Here is a 23550-nt window from a genome sequence, read left to right on the forward strand (position 1 = left end):
CTGTGGCTTTACTAAATGCTTTAGTAAATAAAGCCAAGCTACAGCAGAGCTCTCACTAAAATGGAAAATCAAAATATATTGTCTATTTTTTTCAATTAAAAAAACTTTTAAAAGTAAAGTTGGACAACCCTGAGCTATTACATTTCATGTTCCACTTAACCATTTTGCCAATAAGTCATCATTCTATGATGACTTAAAACTTGTTTAGATTTTGAAGTCACTTCACATTTGAATCTTATATGACAGATAACAAGTGCTATCGTCAGCAGTTTGATTCTGTAATCTCTATGTTTAAACCCTTTGTAGACTAAAAATAGAGAAAACTGTTAATCAGATATCTTTATCTCTCAATATAGCTCTCCCCTCATTGCTCACCAGTGTTTCTGCAACTAATCTGGATGTCCCATGCAACCCTAGAAGCCAAAATCAGAATATCTTAGGAAATTTTTGGTCATATTATGGGAATAATCTTAATAAAACAAAATGAGGCTACTGGGTATAGGATTTTAGCACATAGTCTTTTTGTGCTATCAGTTGTCTCTACCAATGTGAAGTTCTTAAAATGATCTTTTATGTCTCTGTAGTTTCTTCCATGCTTATCTATAAATCTTAATTTAAGATTATTTGTCCCAAAGACTCCATCAACATGGCACAAGCTAGATATGGACCAGCATCTTATACCATATACCAATATAAAGGCAATATGGGTACATAATTTCGACAAAAGGAGTGATGCCATAAAGAAATTAGTATATCAAGGAATAGTCTATCAAAACTATGGTGAAGTGAAGAATCTATGAAGAAGCAAGAGATAGAAAATATTACAAAATGCCCTCTTCTCTATTACCTATTATATCTCTTAACTATAAAGTAGATAGTTTTGATTATTTTAAATTTTAAAAGTTTTTTACAAACAAAATTAATGCAAGATTAGAAGGAAAGCAGAAAGCTGAGAAACAAAATTTAAAGCAACTGAATCTGATAAAAGTCTCATTTTTTCAAATACATAGAGCAGAGAGACAAGTTTAAAATTATTCAAGCCCTTTCCCCAAATGATTAATGGCCAAAGGATATGGACAGGCAATTTTCAGATGAAGAACTCAACGTTAATTCTAGGTATTTGAATGTGTACTCTAAATAGAGAAATGTAAATTAAAACAACTCTCAGATACCACCTCCATCTATCAGATTGGTTAAAATGACAAAAAAAAAGGAAAATGATTTATGATGGAAAAGAAATGGGAAAATTAGGACATTGATGCATTGTTTGTGGACTTGTGAATTGATCTATCCATTTTGGAGAATTTGGAACTATGTTCAAAGGACATGCATGTTGTTTGTTCTGGCAGTACTACTAAAAGAACCGTATACTGAAGAAATCATAAAGGGGAAAAGACCTATGTATACAAAAAATATTTATAGCAAATTATTTTACAGTGGCGAAACAATGGAAATTGAGGGTATGCCTATCAGTTGAGGAGAGACTGCGAAGATTGTGGTGTATGAATGTAATGGAATATTATTGTTTAATAAGAAATAACATGCAGGCAGATTTATATGAACTGGTGCAAAGTGAAATGAATAGAGTCATAAAAACATTGTACACAGTAACAAAAACATCAAGATATGATCAACTATGAATTTCTGAGTTCTTTTCAGAAATACATTAATCTCAGACAGTTTCAAAGAACTCATGATAGAAAATTTTAATCACATTCAAACAAAGAACTGATGGACTCTGAATATAATCCAAACATTATTTTTCCTTTTATCTTGTTTTTCCCCTTTTGGTATATTTTCTTTTATAATACTGTGCTTAATATGGAAATATGTTTTACATAATTGCACATAAATTATAAATATCAAATTACCATTTTAGGAAGAAGAGCAGGGAGGGAGGGTGACAAATTTGGGACTCAGTCTTATAAAAATGAATGCTAAAATTGTCTTTACATATAATTGAGGGAAAAATAAAATGCTAATAAAAAGAAAGTGTAAGAAAAGATGATTTTGGGGTCACAATTAATATCATCTTTGAAGAGATTGAGAATCTTTGGAAAACAAGAACTTTTTTCTCCCTGTTTCCAATAACTGCAGGTATTCCAAAAAAATGCTTTCTGAATGCTATAATAAATGAGGGAATATTTCAAGAAATGAATGATGATTTGGAAAATTTAATTGAGTTCTAAAAGAAAGCATCCTTCTAAATGTAGCTCCTCAATGTGATTTCAAAATATTACCCCAGTGAATCAGATTTAGATATCTGTTTCCTCAATATACCTTTTAGAACAGTGTGATTTCTTAATAAATAATCAACAGCTGACCCACATTGTCTCTGAGGAGCTCTTCTAGGGCTAACAGAATTTAGATGCATGAAAAGGAAAATAGATCATAATTAAAATATTCCCCAAATAGAAATGAGATGGCCCTACCATAAATGGTTGATGGAATATTCACAATATCTCCTTGGATTTTCTTTGTTTAAAAATGAATACTGTTCCTTTGGTGGATATTTAATTACAAAGGTTGCTACCTGCTTCCTATCTCTCTTTGCTCAGAAATTAAATGAGGATGTGCCTCAGCTCCTACTATAATAATCCCCTTAAATGCAGAGAGAGTTACTGTTGGAATAGTATTATATTAGAATCTTCAAAGTGGGACAATTATTGAGGGAACTAGATTAATTAGATGTCATAACAACTTAACTAGATTCACTACTGATCTTTCTCCTAAAGAATGGACTTGATACATGTAGTTCATTACGAAGTTCTGACATAAAAATAGGAACACACTCTATGTTTCTTGACAGGCTGATCAATATTTTATCTGACAAAGCATAAACAAAGATTGAGTAAAAGATCTAGAAGTTGCCTGATCTGGTCAGGAATAGATCCCTGCTCCATGATGATCTCAATCTTGAGGACAGGGGAGACATTTCTATGAATTATTTGACAGATTTAAGCTTTCTATCTCTTATGGAAATAAAAGGATGACTAAAGAGGTGCCACAGACATAAAGACTTATTTTTACAAATCATTCTTAAAGTAGGGAAAGAAAGGTTTCAGATTTTTTTCTTTGTCCCTCTGTTCTTTTTGTTTTTAATACCTGCAGGGCAGGTCAATCAGCTATATTAGAATCTTCCCCCAAAGAATTAGCCCTTTAGGGATAAATTGTGTAACCTTTCTCATTAGTCAAATTTTTCAGACTGATAAATATGAGACTGTTTATCTGGTGCCCCTAGAAAGGAATTAACCTTATATTCTGTTCGGGATTCCCTCAAGCTACAAAGTCTCTCATATATTGTGAGGGATTTTCAAACTCTTCATCTAATGTGGGCAACATTATGATCTTTGTTATATTTCGGCTAATTGTCTCTTTCTAGTCATCACACTTTTAGGAATCCTCATAAGAACTGGACCTGTGATTTCATTAGTAAAGAGAGCTCCTAAGGCAACACACTCCTCCCTCTGCTGATCTCTGTACCTCTTCTGAAATTTATGGACTTTGAAATTTGCCCATAGCACTAAGTCATTAAGTTACTAGGGCCTGGTGCCCTATGACTAGTATTTGTCTGAGACAGGTTTTTAATGCAGGAGCTCTGCATAGTAGGACAGTTCTCTCTCCTCTAGGCTGTGCTACCTCAAAAATTAACAATTTTCTTGGAAAAAGTATTTATTTTTATAAACCAACTGAAAACAACTGAATAACCATAGCAAGTTGTTAAATAGATGACATAGTTACTTACAGTAGGTACTTCAAATAATGTGATTGTTTACCTCTCAACATGATTAAGGTTTTTCAACATTTTCCTTCATCACTAAAGGAAAACATTATGGAAGCACTAGATGATTGAAGAAAAGGAGAAGATTATTGCACTATTTTTCATATATTCATCAGCTTCTTTGCTTTGCTGTCTACTCACAAGTAATAAAGACATGTTCAAGAGTAACAGAAGTCACAAAAAGATGGAATGAAATATTTTTCCATTTCCAGATATCTTATAGGAGCTTCTCAAAAGGTCTGTCTCACTTGGGTAAAAGAGGAGCACAGACCAGCATAGCTGCAACCCAAATCAATAATTGAGGTCTCCGGGTCTCTTGTTACTGACTCAGCAGGGCAGTAGTACAGTAATGAGGACTCCAAATCTAGGGCAGAAGATATATTGTGAACTCCAGGCACACTAGTGAAACTGGTGGGAATTGGTCAGGTTCCCCAAGTTCAGGGAGCAAGTTGCCAGCAGCTGAGGACCCAATGCAGAAAGTTAGTGATCAGACCCTTGGCCCCCATCATAAGGAGAATGGTGCTGTGCCCCAGGAGCAGACTTTAACTTTTAAAAAAATGAGAAAAATGCCATAAGAATCAAGCTCTGGAATAACTACTGAGCTAGAAAATAATAGTAACAAAATTCATCTGGAGCAACAAAAGGGCAAGAATAACAAGGGAACTGATGAAAGAAAATGTAAATGAAGGTGACCTAGCTTTATCAGATCTAAAAGTGGTAGTCATCAAAACTGCCTCCTGGCTAAGTTTTGGAGTAATGGATCAATAGATTAGGGTAGGTTCAGAAGAAACTGCAGAAAATGACTACAGCAATCTACTATTTGGCAAACCCATAGACATCAGCTTCTGGGATCACTATTTGACAAAAATAGTTAGGAAAACTGTTAAATAGTATGGCAAAAACTAAGAATAGATCCACATCTCACACGCTATATCAAAATAAGGTCAAAAAATGGGTGCAGGATTTAGACATAAAGAGTGATACCATAGATAAATTAATAGACCAAGAAATACTCTATCAGATCTTGGAAAGAGGTAAATTTATGACCAAATAAGAATTAGAGCACATTATAAATTGCAAAATGAATGATTTTGACTATATTAAATTAAAAAGGTTTTGCACTAATAAAATCAATGCTGCCAAAATTAGAAGGAAAGCAGAAATCTTCACAACTAGGAGTTCTGATAAGGGTCTCATTTTTAAAATATGTAGAGAATAGTATCAAATTTATAAGGTCACAAGACATTCCCCAATTGATAAATGGATATGAACAGACATAAGAAATTAAAGCTATATATAGTATATAAAAAAACACTCCAAATCAGAAAAATGTAAATTAAAACAACAATAATGAGATATCATCTAACACCTATCAGACTGATCATTTTCCCTTTTTCTCTTCTTGGCCAGTGTTGGAGAAATTATGGGACAAGTGGGACACTGATGCTTTGCTGGTGGAATTGTGAATGGATCCAACCTTTCTGGGAAAGCAATATGGAACTATGCTCAAAGAGAAATAAAGCTGTTCATACCCTTTCACTCAGCAAATCCAATTCTAGGTCTATATCTAGAAGAAATTATAAAAAGGGAAAAGTCCTACATGTTCCAAAATATTCATAGAAGCCCTTTTTGTAGTGACAAATAATTGGAAATTGAGGGGGATCCCCATCAATTGGGGAATGGCTAAACAAGTTATGGTAATATGAATAATATGGAATACTATTGTTTTATAAAAAAACATAAATGGTCAGACTCTAGAGAAGCAAGGAATAAGTTAAGGGAACTGATGAACGAAGGGAGTAGAACAAAAAAAATACAGTGTACACATCAACAATAACATTGTGAAATGAACAACTTTGATAGAAATACTTCTCTCAGCAGTACAGAGAGCTAGAACAACTGTATTAGACCAGCTATGGACAAGGCTGTCCCCATCCAGAGGAAGAGAAACAAAAAGAAGTACACACACACACACACACACACACACACACCAGAATCTGATGAACACTTTGTAAAAATTTTCTCTTATGTATCTCTTTCCCTTAATCTTAATTCCTCATACTAAAAATAACTAATATTAATCTGTAAACATGTTTATCAAAATACAATGCTAACCTGACTGTATGCCACTGAAGAGAGGGAATGGGAAGGGAAGGTGGAAGGAAATTTTGTAACTTGAAAAATATGCATGTGCAAATGGATGAAAACAAATAAATAAATAATGAGAAAAATTCCAAAAAGAGGGCTAACTTTATAAAACTACTGTAGTGACAGGAAAGATCAAAACTTGAATGCAGAAGATGAAAATGACAAAATATCTATATGTGAAGTCCCAAAGAAGCATATGAATTGATCATAAGATTGGAAGGGCTCAAAATTATTTTAAAAATCAAGAAAGGGAAGTAAAATTGGGAAAAGATGTGAGTTATGTAGGAGAATTACGACAAAAGTCAATAGCCTTGAAAAGCAAGCACAAAAATTGACGGAAGAAAACAATTTCTTAAAAATAAAATCAGCCAGATGGAAAAAAAAATCCATTGAAGAAAACAATTCCTTTAAATGTAGAATTAACTAAGTGGGAAAGGAGATACAAAAGTTAACTGATTAAAATGCTTAAAAATTAGAATTAAGGAAAATTAAAGGAAATTTAAGGATTTTAAAGAGGAAATTAAAGATTCTATGAGATGCCAAGAATCTGTCAGACAAAATCAAAAGACTAGAAAAATAGAAGAAATTGTAAACTTCCTCATAAGAAAAAAAACTGACCTGGAAAAATAGAAAATTAGGAATTATTTGACTATATGAAAGCCATGATCAAAAAGACCTGTATAATATATTTTGTGAAATTATCAAGGAAAATTACTCTGGAATCCTATTCTAAAAAGACAAAAGAGTTAATGAAAGAATACATTGATCTGCTCATGAAAAAGATGCCAAGGAATATTGTAGTCAAATTTCAGAATTATAAGATCAAGGAGAAAATCCTTTAAGCAACCAGGAAGAAACCTTTCCAATTCTTAGGAACCTCAGACAGACTTACATAGGTCTTGGCAGTTTCAACATTAAAGGAGCAGAGGACCTGGAATATGATATTTCAGAGAGCAGAGCAACTTGGATTACAACCATAAATCAACTACTCAGCAAAAATTCAGTTTACTCTTTCAGGGGAAAAGATGAATATTCAGTGAAATAGATCACTTTCAAATATATCGGATGAAAAGACCAGTTTCCAGAAAATTGTATCACTAATTACATTAATCAAGAGATGCATAAAAAGGTAAACAGGAAAGAAAAAAACATGTTATTCAATAGGACTAAACTGTTTACATTCCTACACAGTAAGACAAAACTTGTAGCTCTTCAGAACAGTATTTCTATTAGGAAAGTGAGAAAGAGTGGACTTAGGAGGTATTGTTGCAAATTGATTTTGACGTTATAATATTAAAAAACTAAGGAATGCAAAGGATTGTACTGGAAGAAGAAGGGGGCAGGAAGAATAGAGTAAATGACATCACATGAAGAAGCACAAAGGAAAAATTACAGAAAAAGGGAAAGAAGGGAGGGTGTGGACACTGATTGAATCTTACTTGCATTGGATTTGGCTCAAATAAGTAATAACTTACACTTTCAATTGGGTTTAGAAATTCATCTTATTCTTTAGGGAAGTAGGAGGTTTGTAAAGGGGAAAGAATGTAGAAGGAGGTACTGAAAGAAGAGAGCATAGATGTAGGAGGGGAAGGGTTAAAAAAGGTGCAGGGACTCATAAAAAAGAATGAAGTTTGAGGAGGTGGTCATGAAAAACAAAATACTGATGAGGAAGAATAGGGTGAAAGGAGAAAAAAGTTATAAATAGGATAAATAGGAGGAGAGAGGGAAATTCAGAGGAAGTAATCATAACTGTGAATGTGAATGGGATAAACTCTTCATAAATATGGAAATGGATAGAAGAATATATTAAAAACCAGAATCTTCCAACATGTTTATAAGAAACACGTTTGAATTTTATACAGTAAAGGTAAAAGCCTGGAGCAGAATAAATTATACTTCAGTTTAAATTTTTTAAAAAGCAGTGGTAACAACTCTAATTCAGACAAAGCAAAAGCCAAAATAGATTTAATTAAAAGAGATAAGAAAGGAAATTACATCTTGTTAAAAACCACCATAGATAATGAACTTATTTCAATGCTAAACATGTATGTACTAAGTCTTATAGCATCAAAATTTTTAGAGAAGTTAACTGAGTTACTGGAAGAAAGACATAGCAAAACTTAACAAGTAGAGTACCTCAATCTTCTCTCAGAATTATATAATTCTAACCATAAAATAAAGAAAAAAATAAAAGAGATGAGCAGAAACCTTAAAAAGCTTGATGAGGAAGGAAACAAGGGAACTTCCAGTCTGGAGTCAAGATGGCAGTAGGAAGTTAGGAACTCCCAGAGCTTTTCCCACAACCTTAACTGAAACCTCTATACAGACCATAAAGCTACAGTTTCCACCAAAATAGAGTGGAAACAAGTCTTCTACTCAAGATATCATGGAATAAATTCAGTTAAAATCTGTTTCTTCTGGGTAAAGAGGAAGTGTAGCCCAGCATGGGCAGAAGAGTAGGAAAAACCATGGAATTCTTTTAGCTGAAGAGTACCTTAGATCCCAGTTCAGCAAGGCAAGTGTGACTGCAGTCCAGAGGGTCCAATCCTTAACTTTGAAGACAAAGGTCCCTGGAAACACTGGTGCAACAGACAGAACTGGGTGGGGAAGAAATTGCTGCATAGGCAAAGCATTGGTATGAAAGAGGTAATAAACATCTGCATAGATAATGCCTGGACAGAAAGAAAGGAACAAATGTTTGCATAGGCAACACCTTGGCAAGCAGTAAGAGACAGGATCCAATTACAGCACAAAAAATTTGGGACTATATTTCCAGTACCCAAGGAGCAAAGTTAAATTATCAAAATGAGCAAAAAAATAAAAGAGCACTAACCACAGAAGCTTCTATTCTGATAAGAACAGTAAAACTGCTATCCTAGGAGAGAAAAGCAGTGAAAAATTATCTACATATGAAGTCTCTAAGGAGTTATGAATTGGCCAAAACTGCAGAACCTCTTGGAAGAACTCGAAGAGAAAAAGAAAAATGGAAACATGAAATGAGAGTTATGAAAGAGAATTAAAAAAAGCTTAGTGAAGAAATGAAGTCCTTGAAAAGTAAAAATGACCAACTAGGAAAACAAAGTAACTCATCAAATAATAAAAACAACCAACTAGAAAAGGAATTTAACTCATCAAAGTAAAATTGATCAGTTGGAAGAGAAATACAACTCATCAAAATGTAAAATTAAGCAACTGGAAAAGGAAATAAAAAAGCTAACTGAAGAAAATAAAAAACTAAAAATTAGAATTGGAAAAATGGAAACTAATGACTGTATGAGCCAGAAAGATTCCATCAAGAAAAATAATAGGCCAAAAAAAAAGAAGAAAATGTAAAGTACCTAAAAGTACCTTTTAGGAAAAATAACTGACCTAGAAAATAGAATATTAAAGATAATTTACAAATTATTGCTCTACCAGTCTTGTTCAAAATAAATGCCTGGAAAGTATCTTTCAGAAAATTATTATTAATAACTTCCCTAGAGCAAGTAGACAAAATAATCCTTGAAAGAATCCATTGATCACCTCCAGAAAGAGATCACAGAATAAAAACTCTAAGGAATATTGTAGTCAAATTTCAGAATTCTAAGCTAAAAGAGAAAATACAGCAAACAACCAAATAAAAGCAATTTAAATACAAAGGAACCACAATCAGAATTATATAAGACTTTTCAGCTTCAATATAAGAGAATCAGAGGGGCTAGAATAGACCATTCTGAAGGGTAAAGGGCCTTGGATTACAATAAAATCATCTATCCTGCAAAATGCAGCATATTCTTTCAGGGAGAAAAGATGGACTTTCAGTAAAATAGAGGAATTTCAAAATTTTCTGATGAAAAGACCAAAACTTAAAAGAAATATTTGATCTTCAAATAGAAAGGGTAAAAATTTGCCAATTAGTAATATTAAAGTGTATATGTTCCTCTATCGATAGACAATATATGTAACTCTTGAAAAAGTTGTTTTTTCTCTCAGGGTAGTTGAAAGAAACACACTTAGAGAAAGGGTATAGGTCTAGATTGAAAGTATTGATGCTTTAGCCAATACTTTAGCTCATGAGAGTTGGATATCATTTAAGTGATTGTACTTAGAAGGCATGGATTTAAATGAATCATGAAGTGATTTTGCTTATGATGGTTGTATTTTTATTGGGACGGGGGAGGGGTAGGATACTTATAGGATCTGGATTTAAAAAGTCATGAAGTAATCTTGCTTTAATTGATACTTTACCTAGTTTCAGGACAATACTATAGAAACTGAGGGAAGAAATGTACTGAGGTCTGGATATAAATGTATCATGAAATGATTTTCCTTTACTTGATACTTCAGTTACAATTTGAGGGAGTGTATGAAGTGATTTTGTTTTATGTGATACTTTAGCTCATGGCAATTGTATCTCTTTGTAGTTGGAAAGAGTATGTGTGGCATAAAATGAAAAATAATTTGCTGTTGTTTCAAACAAATAAAATAGCAATTAAAAATCCCTAATTAAATACCAAATTAGAAATTTTGAAAATTGAAGGAGATATTAATAAAATTGAAAGTAAGAAAACCATTGAATTAATAAATAAAACTTACAGTTGATTTTATGATAAGAACAAATAATAAAACCTTTAATGAATATGATTACAAAAAGAAAGAAGAAAAACCAAATTACCATTATCAAAATTGAAAAGGGTGAATTCACCAAATTTGACGATCTAAGTGAAATGGATGAATATTTATAAAACTACCAGATTAACAGAAGAGGAAATAAAATAAACAACAAATAAACAACACATTTCAACAAAACGAAATTGAGGAAACTATGAATAAATTCCCTATGAAAAAATCTCTAGGACCAGATAAATTCACAAGTGAATTCTAGCAAATATTTAAGGAACAATTCCAAATCCATATGAATTATTTTTAAAAGATAGGAGATCTTGCCATTTTCCTTCTATGACAGAAATATGGTGCTGATACTTAAACCAGAAAGCACCAAAACTGAGAAAGAAAATATTAGACAATTTCTCTAATGGGTATTAGTATAAAACTTTCAAATAAAATACTAGCAAAGAGATTTCAGCAAGTTATAACTAGGATGATGTACTATGACTTCATACCAGAAATGCAAGACTGAATCAATATTAGGAAAACAATTGGCATGCTTGACCACATCAGTAACAACACTTAAAGAAATCAAATGATTACATCAATAGACCTGAAAAAGCTATTGAAAATATATATATTCTATTCCTACTAAAAATACTAGAGAGTAGTGAAGTCAAGATGGCAGAGTAAAGGCAAGGACTCCCACAAGTTGTCTCCCAAACCAATCCAAATGTCCTTAAATAATGATTCTTAATTAAATTCTAGAGTGACGGGACCCACAAAAAGACTGAGTAAGCAATTTTTTAGCCCAAGACAACTTGAAAGATCCACAGGAAGAGTCTGTTACACCAGGGTTAGAAAGGACCCTCATCACAGCCCAGGCATTTGCATGTAGCTGAAAGAAAAAAAAATTCACATTAATTTTTTTTTAATTTTTTAATTTAAATACAAAAAAATTCTTAAGAGTGTAGGAATAAATGAAGTTTTCCTTAAAATGATAAAAAGTAGCCATCTAAAACCATCATCAAGCATTATATGCAAAGGGGATGTTAGAGCCTTTCCCAGTAAAATTAGAGATTAAACAAGGATTACAGTTATCATCACAATTTTGCAATATTGCACTAGAAATGTTAACTTTTGCAATAAGAGAAGAAAAAATTGAAGGAATTAGAATAGACAATGAGGAAACAAAGCTATCTCTCATTGTTAGTATACTTAGAGAATCCTATAGGATACACTAAAATATTACTTGAAACAACAGCTTTAGCAAAGTTGCACAATATAAAAAGAATATATCAGCTTCTCTATACATTGCCAACATAGCCTAGTAGCAAGAAATAGTAAAATTACATTCAAAATAACTGTACACAATATAAAATATTTAGGAATCTCTCTAGGAAGAAAAACCCAAGAATTTTTTAACACAATTATAGAATACTTTTCATACAAATAAGCAACTGGGAAAATATTAATTACCCATGGTTAGGCTAAGCTATTTTAGTAAAAATGACAATTCTACATAAATTAATCTACTTTTCAGTGCCCTACTATCAAACTACAAACTATCAAACCTACAAAACACTTTTATGTAGCTAGAAAAAGTAATAACAAGCTTCATCTGCAAGAATAATTAATGTCAATATGAAAAGAATAAATGAAAAAATACAAAGAAAGGTAATTTACCTAAAACTATATTTTAAAATGTCAATCAATAAAACTAAGAAAAACAGTGATGGATTACTGAGATAGATTAGGTATTAAAGAAACAGTAGTAAATGACTATATTAAATCTACTGTTTGTTAAACACAGAGACTCCCAGTTTTCTTCTGGGAAAACTGGAAAATATGGCAGAATCTAGGCATCAACCTACCCACCCCCATCTCAAATCCTATAGAAATATAAGGTTGAAATGGATTCATGATTTATAAATAAAAGGATATTCCATAAATCAATTATGACAACAGGAATAGTTTGCAGATCTATGGAGAAGTGAAGAATTTTTTTTACCAAATGAGAGAGAGAACATTATAAAATTCAAAATGGATAATTTTTATATTAGATAAAAATGATTTTTCTCAAACAAAACTAATGTAACTAGTATTTGAAGGAAAGTAGAAATCTGGCAAATCATTTTTACAACCAATGTTTCTGATAAATGTCTCATTTCTCAAATATTTAGAGAACTGTATCACATTTATATGAGTGTGTCATTGCTATCTATGATTATTTGAAAAAGTGCTCTCAATTACTATTAGAGATATGCAAGTTAAAATTACTTGAGGTACCATCTCATACCTATCAGACTAATCAATATGACAGAAATGAGAAATGATCAATGTTGCCTGTGAAGTGGGGAAACTGGGACACTAATGCACTGTTAGTGGAATTGTGAACTGATCCAACCATTCTAGACAGTGATTTGGAACTATGCCCAAAATGCACACCCTTAGTTCTAGCTATACCACTCTAGGTTTCTAGGTCTGTTTCCTAACAAAATCATAAAAAAGGGGAAAAGACCTACATGTAAAAAAAATATTCATAGCAGTTCTTTTTGTCATCATAAAGAAATGGAAATTGAAGGAATGCCCATCAATTGGGAAATGACTGAAAAAGTCATAGTCTATTAATGCAATGGAATATTATTGTTCTGTTAGAAATGATGATCATGCAGATTTAATAAAAACCTGGAAAGACTTACATGAACTTATTTTGAGTGAAATAAGCTGAACCAGGTGAACATTGTACATACCAACAGCAATATTGTCTACTGATCAACTATGATATATTCTCCTCTTCCCAGCTATACAGTGAGCAAAGCCAGTCCCAAAAGACGTGTAATAGAAACGCCATCCACATCCAGCAAAAGAACTATGGAGTCTGAATGTAGACCAAAACACTATATTCACTTCTTAATTTGATTTTTGTTTGCCTTTTTCTTTCTTGTGATTTTTCACTTTTGCTGTGATTCTTCTTTACAGCATGACTAATATGGAAATATGCATAACATGATTGTGTATGTATAACAAATCAGATCACTTGCTATCTTGGGAAGGTAGGAGAGAAGGCAGAGTGGAGAAAGTTTTACACAAATGAATGTTGAAAGCTATCTTTACAAATCATTTAGAAAAATAAATAGAAATGGAAAAATAATGCAAATTGAACTCAAACCCCATTTTAAAAATTCTTGAATACCTAAAAGATAAGCTCTTCTGGTGGTTTGGGATTGAGTCTGGGTACCCAGGAACTTCAGAGTATATCCCTCATCATTAGTATTAAGTAACATTACTTTAAAGAACTATTTTTGGGAAGGAAGCAAGAATGGGGGGAAAAATTATGAAACTCAAAATAAATAAAATCTTTCTTTAAAGAAACTATTCTTACTAACAAGACTATTCTTGCTTAACTCTTGTTTCTAATTCTGTTTGTTTTGGATTCTCTTTTCTTTTCCCTCAGTATTTCTTCACTTTGTGATTTTCTTAGCTCTCATGGATTTGATTAACACTGCTTTACTGCTGAATGCCAAATGTATCTTTCATGTCTACTTATTGCCTCCAGTGTAAAATTTAAAGTACTTTGTTAGACATTCAAATCCTTTCATAACCCCACGTGTTCCTACCTTTCTAGTAATCTTATACCTTACTCCCTAACATGTACTTTCTGATACGATATGACTGGCCTTCTGCCTATTTTTGAACCAAGATACTCCATCTCTTAGCTCTAAATATCCTCTATTGGTTTTCATCCATGCATGCAAAGTTCTTTCCCCTTTTCTCTGACTCCTTACCACATTGACTTCCTGTTAGGCCCAACTGAAATTCTACCTTCCACAGGAAACCTTTCATACACTTCCTTAATTCTATTGCCTTCCCTTTAGTATGTATTCCCTTCATCTAATATATCCCTTTATTGTGTGCATTCTCTCTCTCCCAATAGATTTTAAGTCCTAGAATAGTAAGGGATAATTTTTGCTTCTTTTTTTTAATCATAAAGTCATTGAGTAGTGTCTGCAACATAATCTGCCATAATAAATAAATGTTGACTGATTGCTGTGTATGCCCACTAATTTCAGTATCCTATTCAACTCTTTCTTATATTATCCTAGTATGTCTCACAGTGGGACATATAGAAATTCAAGATTAGCCTCTTTCATTACCTCTGAACTAGCCTTTCTAGAGATATGTTATTTTACAGCATCATTTATTTTACACATTCTAAATACAGAATATACAAGCTGAATGCCTTTATTATTTAAAGGATCAAAACTGTGTTGGTCAACAATGATCTTTTGAACATGCAGGATCAAAAAAATTACATCAATGTTAGAGACAGAAATATTTTGAAATATAGGAGAGATGTAATTCTATCAAACAAAGCAAATTATTCTATTTAAATATGTAAATTGTTCTGAGTATCTTTTTATTGGAAAGTTGTAATAACACTGTATTCTGGAGAAAGTACATAGAGTGGATAAGGTGATTAGGGGAACTTAAATGATGCTGATATTCAGGAATCTGTCATAACTCAGTCTTTATTACTGAATAATAAGAAGAAGGAACTTGATGAAACCCAGGTAGACATGCCATTTGTTGTGAAGACTTACACAAAAGTTCCTTATCCACATTTCTGTAACAAGGCAATAAGAATGTTTCGAACTTCTTGAAGTTCAGATGGTCTTGTCAGTTGTAAACTCCTCCAAGAGCCTATACACAAACCTGAATTTAGTACCTATTTCTAAAAAATAGAAGGTCATCACCATTTGTCTGTCTTCTAAACTTTCCCCTACTTCCCAAGGGTTGCATTCTGATGTCATTAATGGTCCACTACCATGTATTTTCCCTCCCTTACCACTAGTAGCAGTCTTATCAATAGATGCTTACAGTGTTCTAGGATATCATTAATGGCAATTTAACTCCCCACCATCTTTGCCCTCACAAATCAATTTGTCTTTTAAAAATTATTTGAGAATAAGGTGTTGCTTGACTTGAAGTAAATTTTTTCAATTGTGGAAAAGGGTTTCCACAATTTATATTCATGCATTTATAAAAGATTTTCTACTTTTACATATTTTTACTTTCACAAATCAGTATAAACTCTCATTAGAACAAATGATATGTTCTGAAATAAGCAATAATATGATTCACTAGTCAAATGACTTTTACCTTACCAGCCTTCATTACAGAGGTCATGCTTCCAAGATCAAAATCCTTGGCTCTCTAGTTCACAAATATTTTTTAAAAAAGAAAAGAAAAAGCCAAAGGAATGAAATAAGTCACATCCCTTGTTTTGGCATTGACATTGTGACTCTATCAGAAATCCACCTGCACAAGAGGCAGTCCTAGCTCATCATTCTCTTTTAGTATGTCGAGAGTCATTTATCCTCTTGTACCTGATCCAGGTTTCCTCCTTGGATACATCAGCAAGGAGAAAAAAAAAACAGAGTGCCATTGTCTGTTTCATGCTCCATTTGCCAAAATGCCTCCTGATTCTAACAATATTTACTGGGCAAGTCACTGATAGAAACAGCCTGTGATACATATAGGGTGTCATTTTTCACATTATCTAAAGCAAAGAGATTACCTAGAGATTTCTTTCCATATTCTGTTCATAATTATGTATACCCTTTTCTAAAGTTTTAGTAATCCTGCTTCAAAAACTAACCTGTTGTATTTAAAGATTATCTTAATATTGGTGAATTTAAAAAAAAATTGCTATCCTTTCTGGAAATGTGTTTGCATGCTTCTAAACCTTTATTTGAAAGTAAAGCATGGAGGGTGGCTAGATGGTGCAGTGGATAGAGCACCGGCCCTGGAGTCAGGAGTACCTGAGTTCAAATCTGGCCTCAGACACTTAATAAGTACCTAGCTGTGTGGCCTTGGGCAAGTCAATTTAACCCCATTGCCTAGCAAAAACTGGAAAAAAAAGTAAAGCACATTTCTCTGTCATCACATTCAATTTGCATCACTATATACCATGGCCACAATGTAAAGACTGGCAAATTGCCTTCTGTGGTGGGGGGGGAGCAAGATTAGGGGTAAAAATTATAAAACTCAAATTAAAATCTTTTTTTAAAGCATGAAGCAAAGTATATTCATGATTTTATGAAAAGTAATTGAAATGTTTCCTTGAGTCATTCAGAAGCTGAAGTTGTGATCTCCTTTTAGTGACTACAGGTAAGTAATCAAGTATTCTCTTTCAGGTGACACATGCACCATGGCTGACTATAACCATCTAAAGCACATTCTCCTAGACCTACAAGTCCAACGTGAAACACAGCATAGTATGCTTGATCTAGATTCGTCATCCCAGAAGCATTTCCAGCATTTTCTTGTGGAATCTCTGTTTAAGTATTTGGATTATAACAGCAATGGATTACTCAGCAACTCTGAACTGACTCAGGTCAGTATATTGTTTAACTTGGACAGGCAATTGAATTATGAAGGGAATAGCATTTTTTATTCAATGTGTAAAATATAACACAGTTGAATTCTTCTGTGAAAGGTAAATATTGACTATCCATCTCATTAGTATTAGGAAGCTATAGGAATCTATCTTGGAAGCAGTTTTTCTTCTATTTTTGCTCCCAGATGTGGGCAATCTTTCATTTCAATCAGTTCAAAATATTATCCAAAACAAAATTATGTCTGTTGCTTCATTTTAGCAACCACTTATGGTTGTTATTTTCAAACATGGTCTAAACCATGCCCTGCTAGCTGCAAAATACACATTTCAGAGTGGTTTTCAAGTATTTTTAATTAGGAAAGGAACTTCTTTTCATCCTCAAGTCCTCCTTATTGAAATAATGCTAGAATGTTAGAATAAATAACTACTTTGTTCCTTCTCCTCCACTTTGTACTTATTGACAGGTACTTTGTCAGGGAAGTCAAATATGATAAACTACAGATTCTTACCTCTAATTACCAGTTCCTGACCTTTTGAATTCATCATGGTAGTGGTACTAAAGACAGCAAAGCAAGGAACAGTAGAATGATCTTCCTTACTATAGCGATTAAGTGTTTTTTTCTGAATTTGTTAAGGTAGTATGGTACAATGGAAATACCCCTCCATATAGATTATAGACAATCTCTGTCACAATTTCTCTTTAAGTTTTGATTTCCTTCTTGAAATGAGAGATGTATCAGAACTTAGAGGTTATTAATTCAAAACCCTCATTTTGCAGAGGATGAAACTAAGTCAGAGAAATTAAAATTTGTACAAAATAGTTATAATAATAGCTAAATTAATATAGGGCTTATTGTAGTCTAAGTAGTCTTCTAAGTACTTTAGAAATATTATTTGATCCTCATTTGAAACCTGGTAGTGGATGCTATTTGTTATTGTTCTTGTTATTCAAATGTTTAGTCATTTTAAACTTCTTGTGACTCTATCAGCCATGTAGCACTGAGGTCTTCTATTCTGTGATCTCTCCTGCAGTCTGTTTAAACTCATGTTCATTGCTTCCATGCTATCTTCTATAATCTTTTTCTTTTTTCCTTCAATATTTCCCATTATCGAGGTCTTTTCAAATGAGTCTTGTCTTTCATTAAATGACTAAATATTTAAACTTCAGTTTTTAGTATTTGACCTTCCAATGAATAGGATGAATTAATTTATTTCTGAAGTAATTGACTGCTTTGATCTCCTTGCTGTTCAAGGAACTTTGAAAAATCTCCAGCACTACAGTTCAAAAGCATCAATTCTGACATGCTCAGCTTTCTTTATTGCCCAACCTTCAGACCCATATATTACTACTGGAAAAGTCATAGCTTTAATTAAATGCAAGGTGATGTCTCTCCTTTTTTAGTATGTTGCTTAGTGTTTCTATAACTTAACTTCCAATAATATGTGTTATTATTATCCTAAATTCATAGTTGAGGAAACAGAAAAACATTGATTAAGTAATTCCCCATAAAAATTGATTAAGTAATTAACCATATGATTACATATTTGAACTCAAGTCTTCCTGCCTTCCAGTATTACTGCTGCCCTAAGGCCAAATGCCTATTAAGTTGCTAAGGTAGGATTTGATCTCAGGTCATCTTTATTCTCAAGTCCATTGCCTTAGCCACTCCACCAACACTTTCTTTAATCATAGGGGTAGTTATCTAAGGGAAAGGGGAAAGGAGAGGAGCTGGGGGAGGGACAGACACCTTTCAACCATCTTTAAACAATTCCTATTATTTTTCAGAGGAAGTTCAAAGTGATAAGATAACTTTCTCAAAGTGACAAAGGAAGTGGAATGTGAATCCTGGGGTTCTAAATCCCATTCCAAATTCTTTCAGTGAAATGGTCCAATGAAATGGTTCAGTCATTTTTGCCACTGTATGCTTTGTGATCCTGCTTTTTGCATTATTTGCTTACTTCCTAGACAATGTTGAGCAAAAAATTTATTAAACAGTTATGTCTTGAAAATTGTCCTTCAAGTATCCTTGAACTTTTACTGACATTTCTGAGTCTTTATGCAATGGAAGGATAGGATCCTTAAATGGTAGCTCATAATTATGTCTCACTTGGCAGTTTTCTATGGAGGCGTATACATTATCTCATTTGAAACTCACACTGAGATAGAGAGTAGGTCAGAGTGGGGTCCCTTATCACCATTTACAAACCAGGAATTCAAGTATCTTAGAAGTAGACAGTAAAAGTGACTTTTACTATGTGAGAGGTCTTAGAAGTTTACTGAATATCAAGCATAACCTTATTTGGTAAGGAATATGAGTCAAATTCAGCTAAAGTTGAATCTCAATTTGTCCATTATTTGAGATCATTTTAAAAAAAAAATGTATTGTTCCTTTTGTTTCTATGTCTTCATTCAGAGCAAAGGGTTCCTATTGGGCTGCTAAAAAGATCCCTGCTATTTGTTGCTCAAAATAAATGACCCCTAAGGATAAGTAACCAGGAAAGTCAGCTTTTCACTTCCACAAAGGAGATGCCTTCATTGAGCAGTTCATCCTGGGGAATCACAAAATTTTCTCTTGTGAAAAGAGATTCCATGGGGTGGCTAGATGGCATAGTGGATAAAGCACCCGCCCTGGAGTCAGGAGTACCTGGGTTCAAATCCGGTCTCAGACACTTAATAATTACCTATCTGTGTGGCCTTGGGCAAGCCACTTAACCCCGTTTGCCTTGCAAAAAAAAACACTAAAAAAAAAAAAAAAAAGAGATTCCATCTACAAGTGTCTCTATTGGAATGTTATTTCTTCTCTAAAACTTGACATATTGAAAACCTGCTTTATAAATCTCTAGAATATAATGCAACTAAATTATACTATACCACTTAGTTTTTCTCTTAATAATAAATCAAACAACCTAGTAAAAAAGTGTCAGGGGCAGCTAGGTGGTGTGCAGTGTATAGAGCACCGGCCCTGGAGTCAGGAGTACCTGAGTTCAAATATGACCTCAGACACTTAATAATTACCTAGCCGTGTGGCCTTGGGCAAGCCACTCAGCCCCATTGCCTTGCAAAAACTAAAAACGAAAAAAAAAAGTGTCAAACCTTATGAATAATAAATCAATTCTTTAAAAATAGCATATACCCTATATTAGTCCATGATTGATCTTGGAATGAATGGTTGATTTCAATTTCATAAAAACCTTTTTATTTGCTACAGAAATGTTTGTTTATTTACTTATTTGTTTAGTTTTGTTACTTTAAATAGTCCTTTATCTAATGGATGAGAAGAGAATGATAGATTTTTTTTTTTTAGTTTTTGCTAGGCAATGGGGTTGAGTGGCTTGCCCAAGGCCACACGGCTAGGTAATTATTAAGTGTCTGAGGCCAGATTTGAACTCAGGTACTCCTGACTCCAGGGCCGGTGCTCTGTCCACTGTGCCACCTAGCCGTCCCATGATAGATAAATTTTAAGTTTCCCTGGTCCTAATAATTTTTTTTACTTCTCAGAATTTTTCCTGATAAGCATTTTTCTTATGTTTCAGGATTTAATGTTCATAACGTAGGCTAGTTTTCTAAGAATTGTTTCAAAATTCTTTCCTTCAGTCTTCTTTTTTATCTTTCAAGCATGTAAACATTTGTATATCTGAAATTACTAAATTATTTCAAAAGGTGCTTGATTAATTGCTTTCAAGATCTCTTGACCTAAGAAAACCATGAAAGAAATTTCTGTATATAGATTAAACTTCAAAATGTGTTGAATATATTTATATTACTCTGTAGAGCTTATTGTGAAACATTTATAATCAAACTACTGACAAGAATGACACAGAGCATCAAGATTTTGGATTTTGAATGCTCCAATGCCTGATTTTTTTCTCTTGGTTTTTAGTCATTTTTATATTCTTAGAGTCAGAGCAACAAACCACAACATCAAAATTTATCTGCACCCTAATATTAGAAACAAACATAAAAGCATCTTAGAATAGTAGAAGATTTCAGGTTGTAGTCTCTTTATCTGACCTGTCAATAACAAATATGAACAGCTTTAACAATACTTTCCATCTTGATATAAATCCCCAATCCCTAGACACCTTAGGACTAAGGTTAACATACATGGAGAAATGCAATTACCTTTCTCATTGTCACTTTCAAGTTTGTTATGTATTTCACTTGAAGAGAGGGGGTCAAATCATTGAATTTATCTAATTCAGTTCTCCCCAATAGTACAGTATACCTTAATGATGTCATTTAACTGCTCCTAGTAACTGTCTAGTGAATGGTAGACTGCTGGTTTAGTCACTCATTCCTAATGATTAATATCAATTCTTCTGACCCCCAAATCATGTGTCTTATATCTGGGGCATCTAGGTGTTATAGTGTATAGAATTCAGGATTTACCATCAGAAAAATTTGAATTCAAATCTCACCTGAGTTTTATAGAAACTTTTGGAGCTTTGGCAATCATGTTTAGTTTTCCTGATTTGCAAAATGAAAGTAATAGCAGTACTCCATTTATAGATTTGTTATGTCAAATGAAATACCATGTAGTTGAAAACTTAAATTCCTTATATAATTTCTCTTTATCATATAATTTTTCTTTATCATATTATATATTATTTTTATTTATTTTTTCTCTCCATACTACTTCCAAGACTATCTTAAAGTATTGTAAAATACTTTGCACTAATTCATTTATACTGTATATGTGTGTGTGTGTGTGTATATATGTATATATATATATATATATATATAATATATAAAATAGCATAATGAAGTACTCAGACCCATAAAGCACTAAAATTTGAATTCTAATACTACTATTTTCTACATGAGTCCTCTTATAACTCACTTTTCATTTGGAGGATTTTAATTTCTTCACCTTTAAAATGAATAAAATGGTACTGAGTGATATCCTTTCCAGTTTTACCTTCTGTCATTAATCATTTGATCAATGGAAAATCCATCTTCTTATATACAGCGTAATGAATTCAGGTTAAACTATCTTTCAAGTATGTAAACATTTATACTTCAATAGATACTTGATTGTTTTCAAGATATCTTGTCCTAAGAAAACTATGAAGAAAGTTTTCTGTTTATAAATAAAACTTTAAAATGTGTTGAATATATTTATACTAACCTGTAGAGTTTATTTTGAAACATTTATAATCAAACTACTCACAAGAATAACATAGAGCATCAAAGGAGGGGATATTTTTCTAATTAACTTTGAATTTTTGACTTGAAATATACTTATTTCAGCACCTAATTTAGTACAAAGAACTCATTAAATAAGAAATATTTTTTATACTTTTTCTAAATTCTTATGTCAAGCCAATTCATTTCCATCTTTTACCTTTTACTATTCCTACTATTTTGAACTTTAACCTCTCCTCAGTCTATGTGATTAATTTGCTTTATAAGTCAATCTCAAATCCTTTCATTTCTAGTTATTTTGTAACTAAGAGATCACTAAGTCCCCAAAGTGCCAAATATTTGAGAAGGCACAATCTAAAACCCCTTGTCTTTCGATAATAATAAGTCTTTGTGTCTCAACATTTACAATGAAAATAAAACCAAAAATAAGACCTCTATTAGAACAATTTTGCTTTATCAAACTGGAAAGGATGCCCCATAGTATTGTCTAGGCTTGATTAAGGCCAAGCAGATGGTAGAGTCAAAATCTGAAATCTCCCCTACCAGAAATGCTGGTGTGCAAATTTCAGTAGCAAAATCTAAGTCCCATTTCCAGCACAGTGGCATTTATTTCTTTTTTAAAAATTATTTATTCTTTTAAGAACCATCCATTTTATCTTTCTCACTTCCCTTTTTTTCCTCCTCATGAATAATTGAATAAATATAAAGAAAATGGAAATCATAAAATATGCATATTCTAACAAATATTATTCACATGTTGACCAGTTTATAAATGCAGTTCATTCTTCAATTTTAAGTTTATCACCTCTCTGTTATGAAACAAGAACTTTCCTTTATCTTTTGTTCTCTTCAATGAAATTCATATAAATTTCTAGTGAAATTTCCCCCAGAAAAAAATGGATATAATATGTACAGTAAGATGATGATGAATTCAGAAATGTTAATAGATCAAGGATTAAAGTCAGGGATTTGATCTGACAGAAATTCTTGTTATTTCTATGTTATTTTTTCAATAAACATTTATGAAGCCCCCACTGTCTTCCCATCCAGCTGTGTTTCAGATTTATATCTCCCTATATTTGTGTGAAGAAACTACAGTTAGATAAGCTATTGATTCTACTCTCTTGGAGCAAACTTTATATTGAAATATATTCTGTTTGGGGGATATGACCAAAACCCAGATGGATATAATTATTAGTACTTTAGAATAAATGTAGAATTGTGATAAGCATCAAATAGGATTAGTGTCATGGAGGAAGAGGAATATTTCTTCCTCAGTGACAATCACATGGGGTAAGAGGTATACCTGGTGCCACTGAGAATTTTTGACACTGCAAGACAAGAGCAACCAGATTCATACCAGATCATCTTCATACTACTCCTGACATATGAGGCTATATGAACATATTTTCCCCAAAATAAGCCCTAGCATGATTTTTTCCAGAATGCTCTTAATATAAGCCCTAACCTAAAAATAAGCCCTAG

At 32.6% G+C, this 23550-nt stretch overlaps 1 protein-coding gene across 4 annotated transcripts in view; it reads left to right on the forward strand.

Moving 5' to 3' along the window:
• The window catches only part of FSTL4 (follistatin like 4), an 821307-nt gene that overhangs the window by 416381 nt on the left and 381376 nt on the right, over positions 1-23550 (forward strand). For all 4 annotated transcript variants that reach the window (XM_074213575.1, XM_074213577.1, XM_074213574.1 and 1 more), the window contains exon 5: positions 16717-16916. In XM_074213575.1, coding sequence (XP_074069676.1) covers positions 16717-16916 — 200 coding nt within the window. The remainder of the gene's footprint in view (positions 1-16716; positions 16917-23550) is intronic.

The sequence above is a fragment of the Macrotis lagotis genome, chromosome 1, assembly GCF_037893015.1.
Source record: "Macrotis lagotis isolate mMagLag1 chromosome 1, bilby.v1.9.chrom.fasta, whole genome shotgun sequence".
In the NCBI taxonomy this organism is placed as follows: domain Eukaryota; kingdom Metazoa; phylum Chordata; class Mammalia; order Peramelemorphia; family Peramelidae; genus Macrotis; species Macrotis lagotis.